This window comes from Vombatus ursinus, unplaced genomic scaffold, assembly GCF_900497805.2.
Source record: "Vombatus ursinus unplaced genomic scaffold, bare-nosed wombat genome assembly UNPS02011353.1, whole genome shotgun sequence".
NCBI lineage: Eukaryota > Metazoa > Chordata > Mammalia > Diprotodontia > Vombatidae > Vombatus > Vombatus ursinus.
Window position 1 is genome coordinate 313,234 of NW_020951131.1, and position 16,797 is coordinate 330,030.

General features: G+C 44.2%; 1 protein-coding gene across 1 annotated transcript; it reads right to left on the reverse strand.

The window, feature by feature from the left end:
* Positions 1 to 283: 283 nt before the first annotated feature.
* Positions 284 to 2,293, reverse strand: FOXI2 (forkhead box I2). Its single transcript, XM_027855898.1, has 2 exons — positions 1,702 to 2,293; positions 284 to 952 (listed from the first exon to the last, which is right to left on the reverse strand). Exons 1-2 carry the CDS (start codon positions 2,291 to 2,293, stop codon positions 408 to 410), a joined length of 1,137 nt encoding a protein of 378 aa, XP_027711699.1. The 3' UTR covers positions 284 to 407.
* Between the last annotated feature and the right edge of the window lie 14,504 nt (positions 2,294 to 16,797).

Below are 16,797 nucleotides of genomic sequence, written 5' to 3' on the forward strand. Positions count from 1 at the left end.
GGTGGGCAGGAAGGATTTTGGAATAATCCTCTAAGGCCAATATTCATAGCTAGGTCACACAGGAAATAGAGCACTAGACCTAGAGTCAGGAATACTTGAGTTCAAATCTGGCCTCAGACACTTACTAGGTGTGTGACCCTGGGAAAGTAACTTCTTTGTCTGAGTTTCATCTATAAAATGAGGATAATAATAGCACCTACCACTAAAGATTGTTGTGAGAATCAAATGAGATATTTGTAAAGTGCTTAGCACAGTGCCTGGCACATAGTAAACACTGAACAAATGCTTGTTTCCTTCCTCCAGCCTTCTCTGAAAGCTACACTAGCCAGACAGGAAGAGTAAAGGTTGAAGGAACTAGGGCCCAATCCATAGTTTCTGAGAGGACTGAATAATTATCTTCCCTCACTCTACACCTCAGTCCCTTCTCTGCTATGGATCAAGTTGTCAACATGGAAGTTATGAAAGCTGGTGGAATGACCATTCATGTGCTGGGACTGTGCCTGGGGGCCAAGAGCCATACCACGCACCATGTTGGAACAAGCTGGGTAGGAGCTGAGGCCAGAGCTCATCTGCCTCCCTAGAGCTAAGTCTCCCACTGGTTCACTTCCTGCTCCTGTGAAATGCCTGGGGAAGACTCCATAGCCATTAGCCAGGGCCCCCATGGTGGAAGTGAAGCCAGAGAAACATGGGCTGGGCTCTATAGCTAGTAGTGGGGGTTTGGACTCAGTCCCAGAGCTGGGTGAGCTAAACAGCTCTGGGGAGGTGGAGTCAATGAGGCCTAGGGTCTCCACTGGTCTTTTGAGAGTCCCAGAGTTACTGTCTTCAGACTTAGAGGCAGATTCCAGTGTCCCTGTCCCATTGGGGTCCCCTCGTTTTTTCCTCTTTCTCCGGAAGTTTCCATGATCAAACATTTTCTCACAGTTTGGGTCCAAGATCCAGTAATTTCCTTTCCCTGCAGGAGAACAGTAGATTGTTTTTTAAAGATGAGTTGACAATCAGCTTTCCTGCAAATTAGCCTAGGACCACTCAAGTAATGATGTAGAGTAGGCAGAGCCTTGGACTTGGAATCAGAAAGACCTATGTTCAGAACTTTCCACTGACAACAGCTGTGTGACCCTGGGCAACACACTTTTAATGAGTGTAATGAGAATAATAATGCCTGTGTTATTATAGGTATTAACCTTCCTTACAGGGTTGTTGGGAGACTCAAATGACAGAATTTCTGTAAAGTGTTATATAAATGCCAGTTATTTTGTATGGGGATGCTAGAAGCTTCCTTCAGAAAGATGACAGGTCTGTCCCATAGCCCACCACCTATTGTACATGCAGTTGACATTTTGGACTAGGATGGAACAAGTCTCTTGCCTACAACCCATCAGACAGGTATGTGTGGGTTTAGACAGGTATGTTTGGGATTAGAGTTGGGAGAGACCTGCCTCATCTTACACATGAGGAAATCGAAGTCTAAGATGGTCAAAGGACTTCCCCACGGTGCCACTGGTAGTAAATGCCTGAGCAGGGCTTCCCTTTGGGTCTTCTGAGGTCATGTCCAGGACTTTATTCAGAGCCTCCTAGTTCTGTAGGACAGACCCAGCCAGAGATGGACTTCTGACCGCAGGAGATGAAAGGTTGGGAAACTAGGTCAGGTCTGAAGGTGGGGGGAATTTCCTAGTCTACAGGAAGGGTCAAGAGACAGCATACCTGGGTCATCTTCATCGCGGGGCACCTTCTTGAAGCAGTCATTGAGGGAAAGGTTGTGACGAATGGAGTTCTGCCAGCCGGCCTTGCTCTTTTTGTAGAAGGGGAAGGTGCCCTCCACGTACTGATAGATCTGGCTCAAAGTAAGCTTCTTGTCAGGGGCGTTCTCGATGGCCATGGCGATGAGCGCCGAGTATGAGTACGGCGGCCGCATTATCTTAAGGAGCTCCTGCTGGTTGGACAGCGACAACCAGGTGAGTTCGGCCGCGGCCGCCCCGAAGCCGGACGAAGGGGGCAGGAGCGGGCGCTGTCCGGGGCCGCCATAACTGGGCAGGCACGAGTGCTGGCTGAGGGCCGGCCTATTGAGCCACAGGTAGGGGCTGGGCCCCGAACCGCCGTAGTCGGAGAGCCCGAAGCTGGTGGAAGGAGCCGAAGTGGCTCTTGACTGGCGGTGAGGGTGCTGGGGGAGCCCCGGCTGGTAGAGGTTCGGGTGGTCTCCGTAGACAGCCAAATCCAACAGCTCCTGGGCACTGGGGGGATGCTGCTGGCCCGAGGGGCCCGGTGGGTTGACTGACGGCTGCCCCGGAACTTTCATGACGGTCCCATGGAACTCTGTCCTGCTCCTTTTCCTAGTCGCAACCTCGGGGAGTGGTGACCGCCCAGAGGAGTCGAGAGCAGGCGGGAGGGATCGACTGCAGGGTGAGGGAATTGGCGCCAGTTACTGACCCCTGAGCTGAGCACCCGGAGCAGTGGCGGTAGGAACAACCGTCGGGTAGACACGGTTCCTATCACTCTTGCCCAGCCCAGCCCAGCCCAGCCCAGCCCAGCCTCCCTAGGTGCTCAAATTCCTTCCCTCCCCTTCCTCTTCCTCCGCCCATCCAGCACATTAATATCAACTTCCTTTCCCCCTTCCCAATTCTTGGTTCACTCACCCTCTTCCTCAGTCCCCACTCCCCCCCACCAGAGAGGGATCCCACTTCCCAGCCCAGGTATCCCCACCTTCCGGGAGAAGTACCTGTGCTCTTCCCTGCCTGGTGAGCTCCGATCCCTCACCTCTTACCAGGCAAAATCTCGTACTGCGATTCGCCTACTCCTGACCCCGCTCACCCCTCCCTTAGCTGCTGTCAACCTTTCCTGTCTTTCTCCTTGTGTTTCTTACGCTCTTGGCTCCCAGATCAGAGAGCGTGAACGTGAGCACTGCAAAGGACTGTAGAGAAAAGGCTGAGAAGGCCCTTTGCAGGGGCAGGACGAATTCCCTGGCCTTGGAGCCAGAAAGAAACTCAGGCAGTCCCGTCTCTAGCCTGGCACACACTAACTCCCACTAATTGTGGGAGCCTGAGGGAGTCATAAAAAGACAAAGCCTTTCAGGAGGAGAGACCTCCCCAAGGGATATAGACTGGAGAGGGGCTCCCCCTGCACCATCTCAGGCAGGGGATAGATGGCCACATGTCACCCAGAGGGGATTCTTGGGCTAGTAAGAAGGGCCCTCAGGTCCCTCTTGTCTCTAGGAGCCTTGGTAGCTCATTTGTGAAGAGAGATCTAATGCCTGCTCCAAGGAACTTACAGGCATTTGTGGGGAAAGCATTATGAAAAGGTCTCTTGGAAAGAGGAAGCAGGAGCTCATTATCCCCTACTTTGTAGAGATGAGGAACTGGGCCCAAAGAGGGCAAGTGGATTGCCCACCAATGAGTAGTCCAGTTGGGATTGGCATCTTGACTTCTCATGCATACACAGGTCTCCAATCATCTGACATCCAAAGATTCCTTTTCTGAAGCCTGTCACTGCCCTCTGTTAACCTTAGCATCTTCCCACCAAAGCCTAGGGAAACACGTCCCCACACCCTGGTGGAGGGCAGAAAATTTGTTCCAGACTCCTTATGCACTTTTCCAACCCTGATTCATATGGTGAGCTTCACCCACATGGTACAATCTAGATTCCCAGAGAACCACCAAGGGAGTCAGTCAGTCAGTCAATAAACATTTATCAAGCACCTACTATGTGCCAGACACTATGCTAAGCACTGGGGACACAAAAGAAAGACAAAATATAGTTCCTACCTTCAAGGAACTCACAGTCTAATAGGCAAATAATTTATGAATAAACAAGAAATAGGAGAGCAGAATGAGGTATAAACTGGATAATTTTGATTACATTAAATTAAAAAGGTTTTGTACAAATAAAATATATGTAGCCAAGATCAGAAAGAAAGCAGAAAATTTTGAGAAAAATTTTATAGTTTCTCAGATAGAGGTCTCACATCTCAAATATATAAAGAACTTTGTAAAATCTGTGAAAACAGAAGTCATTCCCCAACCAATAAGTAGTCAAAGGATATGAACAGGCAGTTTTCTGGTGAAGAAATCAAAACAATTCATAGTCATAAATCATTATTGACTAGAGAAATGCAAATTAAAGGAACCTTGAAATATCATTTTATACCTATCAGATTGGCTAAAATGATTGAAGGGGAAAGCAACAGATATTGGATGGGATGTGGAAAAACTGGGAATTCACTGCTGGTGGAATTGTGAGCTGATCCAATCATTTTGGAGAATAATCTGGAATTATGCCCCAAGAGTTATTAAACTAACTATGCCCTCTGATCCAGCAATACCATGACTAGCCCTTTTTCACAAGATGATTAGGGAAAAAGGAAAGAACCTGTATGTTCTAAAAATGTTTATAGAAGCTCTCTTGTGGTGGCAAAACACTAGAAATTGTGGAAATGCCTGTCAATTGGGGAATGCTGAACAAGTTGTGGTATATGATTGTGATGGAATACTACTGTGCTATAAGAAATAATGAGTTCAATGATCTTAGAAAAACATGGATAGACTTGCACAAAATAATGAAGAGTGAAATGAGCAGAACCAAGAGAACATCATATATGGTAGCAACTATATTGTTTCAAGAGGAACTTTTAGTGTCTAAGTCATTTTGACTATTACAAATATCCAACTTAACTACAAAGGACATATGAAGGAAGACACTATCTGCATCCAGAGAAAGAACTGGTAAATAGAAGTATGTATAGCATGATTTTACTTATGTGTATATTTATGTATATAATATTACATATACATACAATATTATATATGCATTTGTGTGTGTTTGTGTGTATTTGTGTCCAATACTAACCATCTCTAGGGCAGGGGGGGACTTAAAAGGGAAAAAAAAGAAATTTACATGCTAACTTTATTATATATCTAAAGTGAATAGAAATTCCTACATAATAGATTTGCAGTTTCAAGAGCAATCACCTTATTTTGTTCTACAATATTATGAAAGTGCTTGTCTTATTCCATAAATATAAATAAAAACAATAAAAAAGAAAGATCCAGCAAAGGATCCTGAGAGGGAGAGGTCTGATAAGTAGGAGAACCAGGAGAGAGTAGAGTTATCAAGAAGAGGGTTATTGAAAGTATCAAAGCTGCAAGGAGATCAAGAAAGATGAGGACTGAGAACAGGTCATTGGATTTGGCCATTAATAGATCCTCGGGAATTTTGTAGAGAATAGTTTCAACTGAATCCTGAGATTGGAAGCCAGAAATAAGAGAGTGAGAGGTGACAAAGCAGAGACACCTCCTTGACCTTGGGCTGACCCTTTCTAGACAATAATTTATATAGTACTTACTATGTATGAGGCATTATGCTAAGCACTTTACAATTATCTTATTTAATCCTCACAACAATCCTGAAAAGCAGGTGCTTTTATTATCCCCATTTTATAGATGAGGAAATTGAAGGAAACAGAGGCTAAAAGACTTGCCAAGGTCACATAGCTAGCAAGTGTCTGAGACTGGATTTGAACTCAGGTCTTCCCAATTCCATGCCCAGCAAGCTATTCATTCTATCTCCAGTTGCCTCAACAGATCTCCTAGCAATTCCATCAGTGCGTGCTATCCCTGCCCACCAGCTGAGATGGGTCCCCCAAATATAGTTCAGGCTTCTTCCACCCTCACCCCCCACCTCACCCCAAGCTGCTCAAGTGAAGGGAGAGAAGCTGCTCAGGTCATGGGATTTAGAATTGAAAGGGACTTTAGAGATGGTCTGGTTCAACACACTCATTTCTCTTTTTTTTGTTTGTTTGTTTCTTATAATTTTTATTTAAAGTTTTGAGTTCCCAATTCTATCCCTCTCCCCTCCTTGAGATGGTAATAAATCAGATATAGGTTATACATGTGTAACTATGTAAAACATTTCCATATTAGTTATTCTGTACAAGACTTGAGTAAAAGAAAAAAATGAAAGTGAAAAACAGCCTGCTTCAATCTATATACAATCAATATCAGTTCTTTCTCTGGAGGTGGATAGTATACTTCATTCTTAAGTCTTTTGGGATTGTCTTAGATCATTGTGTTGCTGAGAATAGCTAAGTCATTCCCAATTGATCATCCTTATAATATTGATATTACTGTGTACAATGTTCTCCTGGCTCTACTCACTTCCCTACAACACTCCTTTCAAAGAGGAAGATGCTGCATCACAGAAAGAGAAGGGACTGTCCCAAGCCTACACACAGCTCCAGGATTCAAACCCAGAGCACAAAGGGGAAAAACTAAGGCTCAGATAAGGCCAAGAATGCAGGATGATCACATAAAGACATCTGGCAGAAGATTTCTGGACAGGTGGCAAAGTATCTGGAGTCTGAAAACTTGATTCCAAATCCCCCCTCAGGACCTTGAGCTGGTCACTGCTCTGGGAACATTAGTTTCATCATCTTGTTAAAAGAGAAAATTGGACTAGATGAGATTGAAAGTCCCTCCCAGCTCTAATTATGTGATCCTATGACCTTATTGTGCCATTCTCACCACCCCACTCAGGGAATTAATATCCTTTTACTTTGTAAAAAGGGTATGTATACACAACAAATAGCACTTTTCTTTTGGAAGGGGAGGGAAAAAGCTGGTTATGCCTGAGTGGAGGAGTGAAAGAAAGTTGGAAAATCTTATCAGCCTTGCAAAGCAATAGAAGCCAAAGGCAGATTGGATGGGCATTTACAATAGCCCATCTCAAGCTGATCCCTCTAAAGTGCTGGTGAGGTTGTTAACTAGATTTAAGGGACTATTCTTCCTCCTCAAACTAGGATTCCATAATTTTACATAACATCATACCTAAATGAGCTTCATGAAAATATACAAGTAAAAAAAGGGGGGGGGTGTTTTCTGTATTGTCTAGCAAGAAATGAAAGGCATCAAACTTGGGCATTTGTTGGGCTGCAACTGAGGTAGGAGGGGCTGCCAGACAGGTGCAAGAAAGCTCAGAAGCCAGCTTGTGATTACCTTTGTTTTTTGTTTTTTGTATGTGTGTGCATGCATGTGTGTGTGCATGTGTGTGAGTAGGGAGGAAGAGAGAGATTCCCAGAGGGAAGGAATAGTGTTTGATTGTTTGTAAGACTATATCGTAAATTGGCTAAAGTTCTGGGCTCAGTCATTTCTGAGAAGTGTTGTGTGACCCCCAAGGGAGAGTCATGTGATGATCAGTTTCCTTACCTGCAAAATTGGGACAATAATAAAAGAGGAAACCTCTTTGGATTGGTGTAGGTCTTAAATAAGATAATGAAGGAAAAGTGATTTGAAAACTTTAATATGCTGCACAAGTGTTTGTTACTGCCTCCACCCTGGTACAGGATTTCATCACCTCATATGTGGGCTATTGAAGTAGTCCATTCATTGGATTGTCTGCTCCAAGCAATCCAGCCCATATGCTAGTCAACCATCAAAGTGATTTCCCTAAGGTACAAATCTGATCATTTCACCCCTTCCATTCAATAACAATGGCTCCCATCACCTCTAAGCTCAAATACAAAAATCCTTTGCTATAGTGTTCAAGTCTTTCACAACTTAGCCTTAATCCCTATTTTTCTAGTCTTCTTACACCTTACTGTCTTCCAGGTACTCTTTGATCCAGTTACACTGTCCTCCTTGCTGGTCCTAGAACAAGATAGTTTATCTCTTGACCCTGGGCATTTCCTCAGCACAGCTTTCCCTCCTCACTTTCATCTCCCTGGCTTCCTTCAAATCTCAACTAAAATCCTATGTTCCACAGGAAATTTTTCCTAATCCTTCTTATTTCTAATACATGCCCCCTTTTAATTACTTACTATTTATCTAGCATGTTCTACATACTTGTCTGCTTATTGCCTTCCATGTTAGACTGTGAGTTTCTTGAGAATTAGGTGTCTATCTTTTGCCTCTCATTGTATGCCTAGTGTTTAGCATTGTGTCTTGCACATATAAGGTGCTTAATAGGTGTTTATTGACTGACATTTTGGATCTTGGCTTACTGTCTGTCATGTTTGCTACTCCTTCCAGCTCTGTGATGAGCATGGCATCCATGTTTTTATCTAAGTTATTGATAAAATGTTACACTGCATAGGCCTAAGCATGGCTTCCTTCGGTACTCTGTTGGAGTACTTGCTCTGTCTTAGTTGAAATTGATCTGTTATTAATGAAACTCCTTTGACTTCTTCACCAGGAGCTCTCCCCACCTCATTCAGCTTCCTTTTGTGTGTTTCTTCCCTCATTAGAGCAGGAACTGTCTTTCTTTTTCCATATTTGTACCCCTAGTTCTTATCATAGTGCCTAGGACATAATAGGTATTTAAGAAATGTTTGTTGACTGGCTGACTGACTATTCTCTGAGGTCTAGTGGTTGGGGGAGTTGTATTGTCTAGCAGGAAATTTGAAAGGCATCAAACTTGGGCATTTGTTGGGCTACAACTGAGGTAGGAGGGGGCTGCCATATGGGTGCAAGAAGGCTCAGAAGCCACCTTATGATTACCTTTGTAACCACAACACACTGGTCCTGCCCAAATGAATTTGACCCAAGCCTTCTTTCAGCCAAAGGAAAGGCTTATTAAAAATCTTACATATTGGTCAGACTCTTAAGGAATCTGAGCATTTGTGAGCTACTGGCTAGGTCCTTAATGAATCTGAGCACCTCAATTTAGATGGACCTTATATACAGAAAGACTGTGGGAGGGATCTAGGAGTGGCCAGTGTGGGAAGTGGGGGGGGTGCATAGGGAGTAAGACAATGGAGCACTAGGCTTGGTTAAGGTTAATAGAGAATTGGGAGATTGGGCATAGCCACAATGAAAGGCCAGTTGATGGGATTATGGCCTCAGGAGAAATCCAGAGATTTGACCATATGGGAAAGTCCAGGGTTTTTCCTTTCTGAGACCGAGATCCCAAAGACATAGTATTTTCCTTTTAGGGGTTCAGATCCCATCCTCATCATTCCCTCCTCAAACTAATGGGACCTAAATTCTTTTGGGGCAAGGGGAGAAGGTCTTGGCTTCTGAAACTACTTCCTGTTGACAAGGGACGTAGAGCTGTCCCTGCCTCTCTGGGTCCAGTTCAAGGGGTCAGTCTTCAGGTCCAGTGGGCTAGTTTGAGCTTAGTAGCCTGAGCAATCTTCTGGAAGTTGATGGCTAGGATCCTGGAAGAGACAAACCTGGCAAAGAGGTGAAGCAAACAAGGACAAAACAGCCACAACTGGAGTAGAGAGAAAAGACAATTTCCCTGGAGGGAATTAAAGATGACTATGGCAAGGTAAAAACATAGAAGGAAAAGAGCATGTAGGATTTCACCTCTTTTTATCCACTTGTCTGGTGGAGGAGGCTGGGGCCTTTCCAAACAGTACCTTGAGGTCCTCCAAGGATTCACAGGTATATTCCAGAGTGTCTGGATACAAGTTGGACAAGACTTGTCAGATGGTTTCTCCTAACTTACTGCCAGTCAAATGGCTTTTAAACTAAATGGCTGTTGCAGCCACTACCCAGAGGCTTGAAGGCCATAGGCAGCCAGAGTCTAATTCTTTTGAAAAATAAGCAACTGTCCTGGGGTCAGGTCCTGAGGACTAGGTTAGGACTCCCAAAGCCTGTCTTCTCCTTTTATCCATATACAGAATGGAAGGTTTTTCTAGATTGGGTAGAACTAATGCTGGAATGGTGGTCAATTTAGTTTTCAATGTCTCAAATGCTTTAACTTGGTTGGGGTCCCACTCTAGAGGGAGTGAGTCAGGGCCTTGAGTAGAGTCATAAAAGGGCTTACCAATAAGACCAAAATTAGGGACTTGAGGGTCTCAGAGGTGAACAATGGCTGGGGTGGCATGAGTAGCTCTCCCAGGAATTCCCTGATCCCAAACAATTAGCTCAACTGTCTCCCACACTTCCAGGGGAACATGGAGGTCTGGTGCACAAAGAGAAAAGGGAGATGGGAGGCTTAAGTAAACAAAACTGGCTCCCCAACTTCACCATCAGGTCCCTTCCCAACAAAGGGGCAAGGTAAGAGAGAGCATAAGAAAGGAGTATTCTAACAACAGATCTTCAAATAAGCAGGAGAGGGGGGTATGTCTGGAGACATACCTTAGTTTTCCCTTCAGTGCCCATAACCAGATAGGTCGAGGGGTGGGTAGGGCCAATGTAATTGGTTAAAACAGAGAATGTAGCCATGATAAAGTGAGTAACCTTACCTTTGGTTTTGATTTTTGCCCAGGACTTGGTGAGAGATGAAGAAAATGGGAGCACTGCTGAGTCCCAGGCTCCCCTGTCATTCCCAGTCTTTGAGAAGACTAGAGGACAGGGTAGTGAGAGGCAGCTCTACCACCTCTCCTACCTCAGGGACAATCCTTCCTCCAATGTCACTCCTGGTTACATCTTGGGCACGGCCCCAGAGGCATCAGTCTTGGGGGCTCCCTCTGGGGGGGAGTACCCTGGAGGGGCATTCCTTGGACCAGTGGGCCTCTTTGCGGCATAAAAAGCAGGTTTCCCCACTGCTGGAGTTGCCAGGAGCACCCTTGGGTATTTTCCTGGCCATGGCAGCAGCCAAGATTTGAGCATGTTATCTGTCTCTAGCCCTTTCCCTTCTTTTTCTTTCCTCTGCTGCTACTAAGTCTCTGTTGTTAAAAACTCCAAAGGCCATCACCAGTAATTGGGCCTGAGGTGTTTGGGGTCCCATTGCCAATTTCTGCAGTTTCCTCCTAATATCTGGGGCAGACTGATTAATGAAATACATTCTAAGGATTGTTGCCCCTTCTACAGTCCAGATCTAAATTTGTATACTTTTTAATAACTTCTACTAGCCTGTCTTGGAAAAGGGCAGGGATTTCTTTTTCTCTCTAAGTAATTTCCTTAATTTTTTGAAAATTTACCTGCTTTTGAAATGCAGTTTTTAGGCCAATAGGCAAATTACCATATAGTCTCTCCCATATCCACACTTTTCTGATAATCCTATCCTGGGTCAGCAGCTGTTCCCGGGGGGTATTTTGTGGGGTCATTGCTAGCCAAATGGTCCCCAAATTTTTGGGCTTGTTCCCAGATTCTCCTCTTCTCCTCAGTGGTACAACAGGTAGAGAAGAGGATATGCAAATCACCCTAAGAAAGCTCAAATTGTAGGGACATGTCCCTAAAGCCCTCAGTAAACTTACTGGGTACTTCTGAGTATCACCCCAGTTTCTCTTTAATGTGAATGAGGTCTGAAATGGAGAAAGGAACATGTACCCTAATTGTCCCATTAGGGGAGAGAGGAATTGTCCTTAGGGGGAAAAGCTCTGAAGGTACTGTGGGAACTGGGACTGGAGAGGAGGGGAAATAGGAAGTCCTACTTCTTGTGAGTGAGAGACTGGGGAATGCTGGCTGAACTGCAAAGCCAGGGGATCCAGCTGACAAGGGGAAAAATCAGCTGGCACTGGAGGAAGGGGAGGGGTCATGGGAGGAAATACCAGTGACTGGGGCCTGAGTAGTCCTTACCTCAGGGTAAAGGGCCTGGGGAGGAGGTGGGAAGGCAAGGCCCTTTTCCAAACCTAAGTAGGGGTTGCCTCTGAGCAGGAGCCTGGGGAGGAAATGCAGGGTAGGATACATGGAAGGTGAACAAGGCAGGATATGAAAGGAGGTGAGCTAGAGGAAATGGGAAGGTAAACCAAGGGAAGGTGGGGGGCATGGGAAATAGGGGGGCCAAGGGAGAATGGGGTGGAGATATGAGCTAGGGAGGTGGTGTTAATGGAGGATGGGAAGGGAGGGGTTCTCTAACACTAGGGGCCATAAGAGCGTCATCCAAAAAATCTAGTTGATCCCCATTCCCCATTTGTGGGGAGACTCTAGACGAGCATCCTACATTCTTTTCTAAGAATGGGGTCATGAGAAAGTTCAACAAAAGTCATTACATAGGAAATCTCCACCCATTTTCCTTCTCTGCTACAATATCTTTCTAACTCTGAGAGTATGTTGCTACAATGTCCCCAAAATGGGCTATGCCTCATAATTTTCGAGGTGATACTGAGGCCAAACAGTGTTGCAAAAGAACATCAGCCTTTTCTTTTTAAGTTCCTTAGAGAAACTAAATTTTTCCCAATTTTGTAAAAGACAGCTCAAAGGCAAATCTTTGGAAATTGAAGAGGATTGACCATTTGCAGGTGTGGGAGCTGAAAGTCCCTCCCTCTTTAAAGGAGGAGTGGGGAATAAGCCTCAGGAAACAAACAAAAAAGCCAAAAGCCCAAAAAAGTACCTGAAGTTTTCCCAATTCCCTAGCACCAAGAGAGTTGAGAGGATTGGGCCTACCCTTCTGGATACGGATTCCAAAGGTGTGCCCAGATCCATGGTTGAATAGAACCACTGAACTGAGAGCTTGAGAGCATTAGGCTGGGTTCAAGACAGCCTCATAGCTGTCTGGCCTAATGAGACATGAGAAGTCAGGCCCGAAAAGTACTTCCAAGCCAATCCTTCTTAGTTGCTTGGAAATTCACCAACTGCAGGGCAAAAAATAGATTCGGGAGAGGGGGGAAGGTTTATGTACCTTCCAATCTTGGCTGGAGAAGAATTTGGAATTAGACAGTTCTTCCCAGTCAAGGAACCATATGTTGAGATCTAGAGGTTTAGGGTTGCTCAGACTGAGAAATCATGAAGCTCAGGTCTTCCCAGAACGAATTCGACACAAGCCTTCTTTCAGTCAAAGATAAAGCTTGTTAAAGATTCCGCCATATTGACCTCCTTGAGGAGTCTGAGCGTTTCTGAGCTATTGGATAGGTTTTTAAGGAATCTGAGCCCCTTAATGGAGACAAGGTGGACCTTATATACAGAAAGATCACGGGAAGGATATAGAAGTGGTTAAGTAGTCTGTGGGGACTGTGAGGTAATAGAACTCCAGGGACCTGGACCAATGGGCCAAGGGAGAATGGAGCCTAGATAGGATTAAGGGTGGGAAGTGGCAGGGGCCATAGGGAGGTAAAACAATGGAGGGCTAGGCTAGGTTAAGGGTAACAGAGAATTGGGAGACTGGGCATAGCTACAATGAAAATCCAGTTGATGGGATTATGACCTCAGGCAAAATCCAGAGATTTGGCCATGTGGAAAAGTCCAGAATTTTTCCTTTCTGGGGTCCAGATCCCAAAGATTTGGTATTTTCCTTTTAGGGGTTCAGATCCCATCCCCATCATCCCCATCTCATTCAGCTTCCTTTTGTGTGTTATCTTCCCTCATTAGATTGTAAGTTCCTTGAGAGCAGGAACTGTCTTTTTCCATATTGGTACCTGTAGTGTTTATGATAGCGTCTGGGACATAATAGGTGTTTAAGAAATGTTTGTTGACTGGTTGACTGATTATTCTCTTTGAGTCTAACCATTCAACTAGGTTTAAATTCACCTTGCAGGACTGTTAACAAGCTTACATCTCTTCATCTTTTCAATGAGAATAGCATGAGGGAGTTTGTCAAATGCTTTCCTTAAATCTAAGCAAATGATATATGCAACATTCCCTGACCTACTGACATCCCTGTCAAAAAAAGAAAGAAAAGTCTTGGGTCATTCATTCTTGATGAAGCTCTTGGTGGTCATTACTTCCTTTTCTAGATATCCACTCACTATCCTTTTAATAAAATGTTCTAGAATTTTGCCAGAAATTGAAGGTAAATTTTTTAGTCTTTAGTTTGATTTTTTTTTTTTAAATTGAGACACTATTTACCTTCTTCAAATCTGTGGTCCTTTGGTTCAGCACTATTTCAATGACCATTGATAGTGGCTTCATAATCACATCTTTCCTTTTAAGAAGGAAGCTAATTTTCGCTTGGGGACTTGAAGGCATCCAGAGACCCTGGTACTATCCTACTATCTCCCTGCCTATATTGGGTTGAGACCTCTTAACAGCCATTTTTATTCAGTTCTTTTCAGCCCATTATCTCCTCTGTGGTTGTGGTTCAGTCTTGTCTGACTGTGCACCAGGGTTTGTTTCCTTCAAACTTAAGAGAAGGACGTCACAGAATCTCTCATCAGTTAGCCATCAAGGGCGACTTGTTCCCTTTGGAGAAGCCCTTCTGCAGCATGCCCTGGCCAGCCAGCCTCTTCTTGGAGGTATAGAGCTTTGAAGACTGAGACCAATTTCTGAGCTACTAGAAAGGACCTCCAACAAAAGGTGATTCAACAATAAATGATACTTATTTAATGTTTTAAAGTTTGCAAAACCTTTAACATGAACATAGTGCTTCGTATATAGTAGGTGCTTAATAAGTATTTATTGATTTCTTGAATAATGAACATTATGTGATTTGATCTTCATGATAGGCAGATCCCACAGTTGTTATTATCCTCTCCTTTTCTTGATACTGCCTAGGTTACCCTGGTCAAGTCACTTACTTCTCAATGCTATGAACAATTCTTTAAGACTATGACTTGCAAAGAATGTGCCAACCTGAATTAGTAGAAGGAATTCCCTCATCTGGGAGTTCCTTATTTTCTTTGAATCAGAGATTCAGTTCCTCTTTCTCCACTTAACAGGTGAGGAAATGGTCCCAGAGAAATAAAGAGCCTTGCACGGGATCATAGAGTAAGTGTTAGAGAAAAGACATGAATCCAAGTCCTTCTAGCTCCAAATCCAGTATGTTATCCTGGACTCTATTCCTTCTCCCACTCAAATCTAGAACCTGATCTTACAGCTTGTTTCCCTAAGAGAGTCCCTTAAGGAGGCCTCCAAACATGAGCATTTCGGCATATCATAGAGTCGCAGAGTTCGAGCTGGATGGTACCTTGATGGTTGCCTAGTTCCATTCCTTCATTTTACAGATGAGAAAATGGAGGCCCATCAAGGTTACATAGATAGTAAGCATCAAAAGTAGCTTTTGAACCCAGGTTTCCTGATTCCAAAGCCTTATTGTAAACATAGAGAGTGCCCCATATCAATCAACAATAACCAAACATTTATTGAATGCCTACTGTGTGCCAGAAACTATATGGGAGGCAGTAGTCATCATTCCTTCCACATTTGATAACACATAGTTATACCTGATATTTATATAATACTTCCAGCCATACAATACAGCTTATAAAATGCTTCCTTTCACTTACATCATCCCCATAAGACAGACACAGAAAGAATTATTGTCTTCATTTTACAGATGAGAAAATGCTCTGAGTGATTTACCAAGAGCTAGTAAATGGACAAGCCAAAGGTTAAGTCTATTGGCGCTAGTGCCCACTTCCCCTGCCCATGCATACATTTGCTACCATACCATATGGTTTGGGAACCATGGCTAAAATAGAACACAGGCTGCCTTTTATGGTAGTGAGTTCATCCTCAAGGGAAGTTTTCATGCAGAGGCCGGCAGGGGTGTCAGAGAGGTACTACAAGGAGTCAGGAAGACCTGAGCTCAAATCCAGACTCAGACACTTTCTAGCTGTGTGACTCCAGGCAAAGCGCTGTTCTAAGCACTGGGGACACAAAAAGAGGCTTGTTTCCCAGATTCTCCTCGATTCTGAGAGTCTTGACCTCTGAACTTCTGAGAATAAAATGGCTCAAGGAAAGAGAATAAAGCTGAAACAGAGAATATGATGAGAATTTTGGGCTTAGAGTCAGAAGACATATGCTAGCATAGAGAGAGAAGCCACTGTACCCCTCTGAGCCTCAGTTTCCTCATCTGCATAATGGAGGTACTACTGCTTATACTAACAGAAGCTCCAATTATTAATGCTTAAGACTTCTGGTAGATACTACCTCTTGTTTAGTCATTTCAGTCATGTCCAACTCTTCTCGCCTCATTTGGGATTATTTTGGCAGAGATACTGAAGTGGTTTGCCATTTCCTTCTCCAGCTCATTTTACAGATGAGGAAACCGAGGCAAATAGGGTTAAGTGACTTGCCCAGGGTCACACAGCTAGGAAGTGTCTGAGGCAAGATCTGAACTCAGAAAGAGACGACTTCTTGACTTCAGGCCCAGTACTCTATCCATTGTACCACCTAGCTGCCCCAGATACCACCTCACTAGTTCCCTAATACTGCTAGGAAAGTCATGTAAGAATTACCATTCACATGGCCAGATGAAGAAACTGAGGCTCAGGGCACTAGAAGGGCTTGGGCTTATAGGATTCAGAGCAGGAAGGGACCTTGGGGATCATTCCAGCCAAATTCTCATCTTTCAAATGAGGAAACTGAGTCCCAGAGAGAAGTGGACCCAGAAGTTGCCCAAGGTACCCCAGCTACCAATGATCTGAATTTTAGGAGATGAAACCCAGAGCTCTGTATATCTCCTTGCATTGTTTGTCCCCTCCCAGAGCTGTGGTGGGGGTCAGAGGAGCATATTGATTTGTTTGTGGCTCACACCCTCTAAGCTCTTTGCTGGGGGAGGGGTGTTGGTTGTTAGGGGTGGCAGCTTACTAACTTCAAGTGCATTGGGTTCTATAAGCTCAGTGTGATTTTTTTCGCTATGTAGAATCTGTGAGAGATGTCGCTTGTCACAAGGGACAGAATACTGGTCTTGGACTTGGGGATACATGAGTCAAATCTCCATTCTGACACATGCTGACCTTAGGTAAGTCACTTAAACTTTGAGCACCTCAGGCAATATCTAAGGTGACTGTGGGTGGAGGGAATTTCCATACCAGGAAACCTCTAAGATGAACTCACCGGGGAAACTCTCCTTCCCTGTCCCACCTCCTGCACCACATAATTGACCGCATGGTGTCTGGTGGCAAATTCTCTTGTGGGCTCATTGAATTTCAGGGAAGAGAGAGTTAAAGAAAGCCCATTGAGTAGGAAATCTCTTCTATTTGATGAAAAGAAAGAAAGAGAGAAAGAAAGAAAGAAAGAAAGAAAGAAAGAAAGAAAGAAAGAAAGA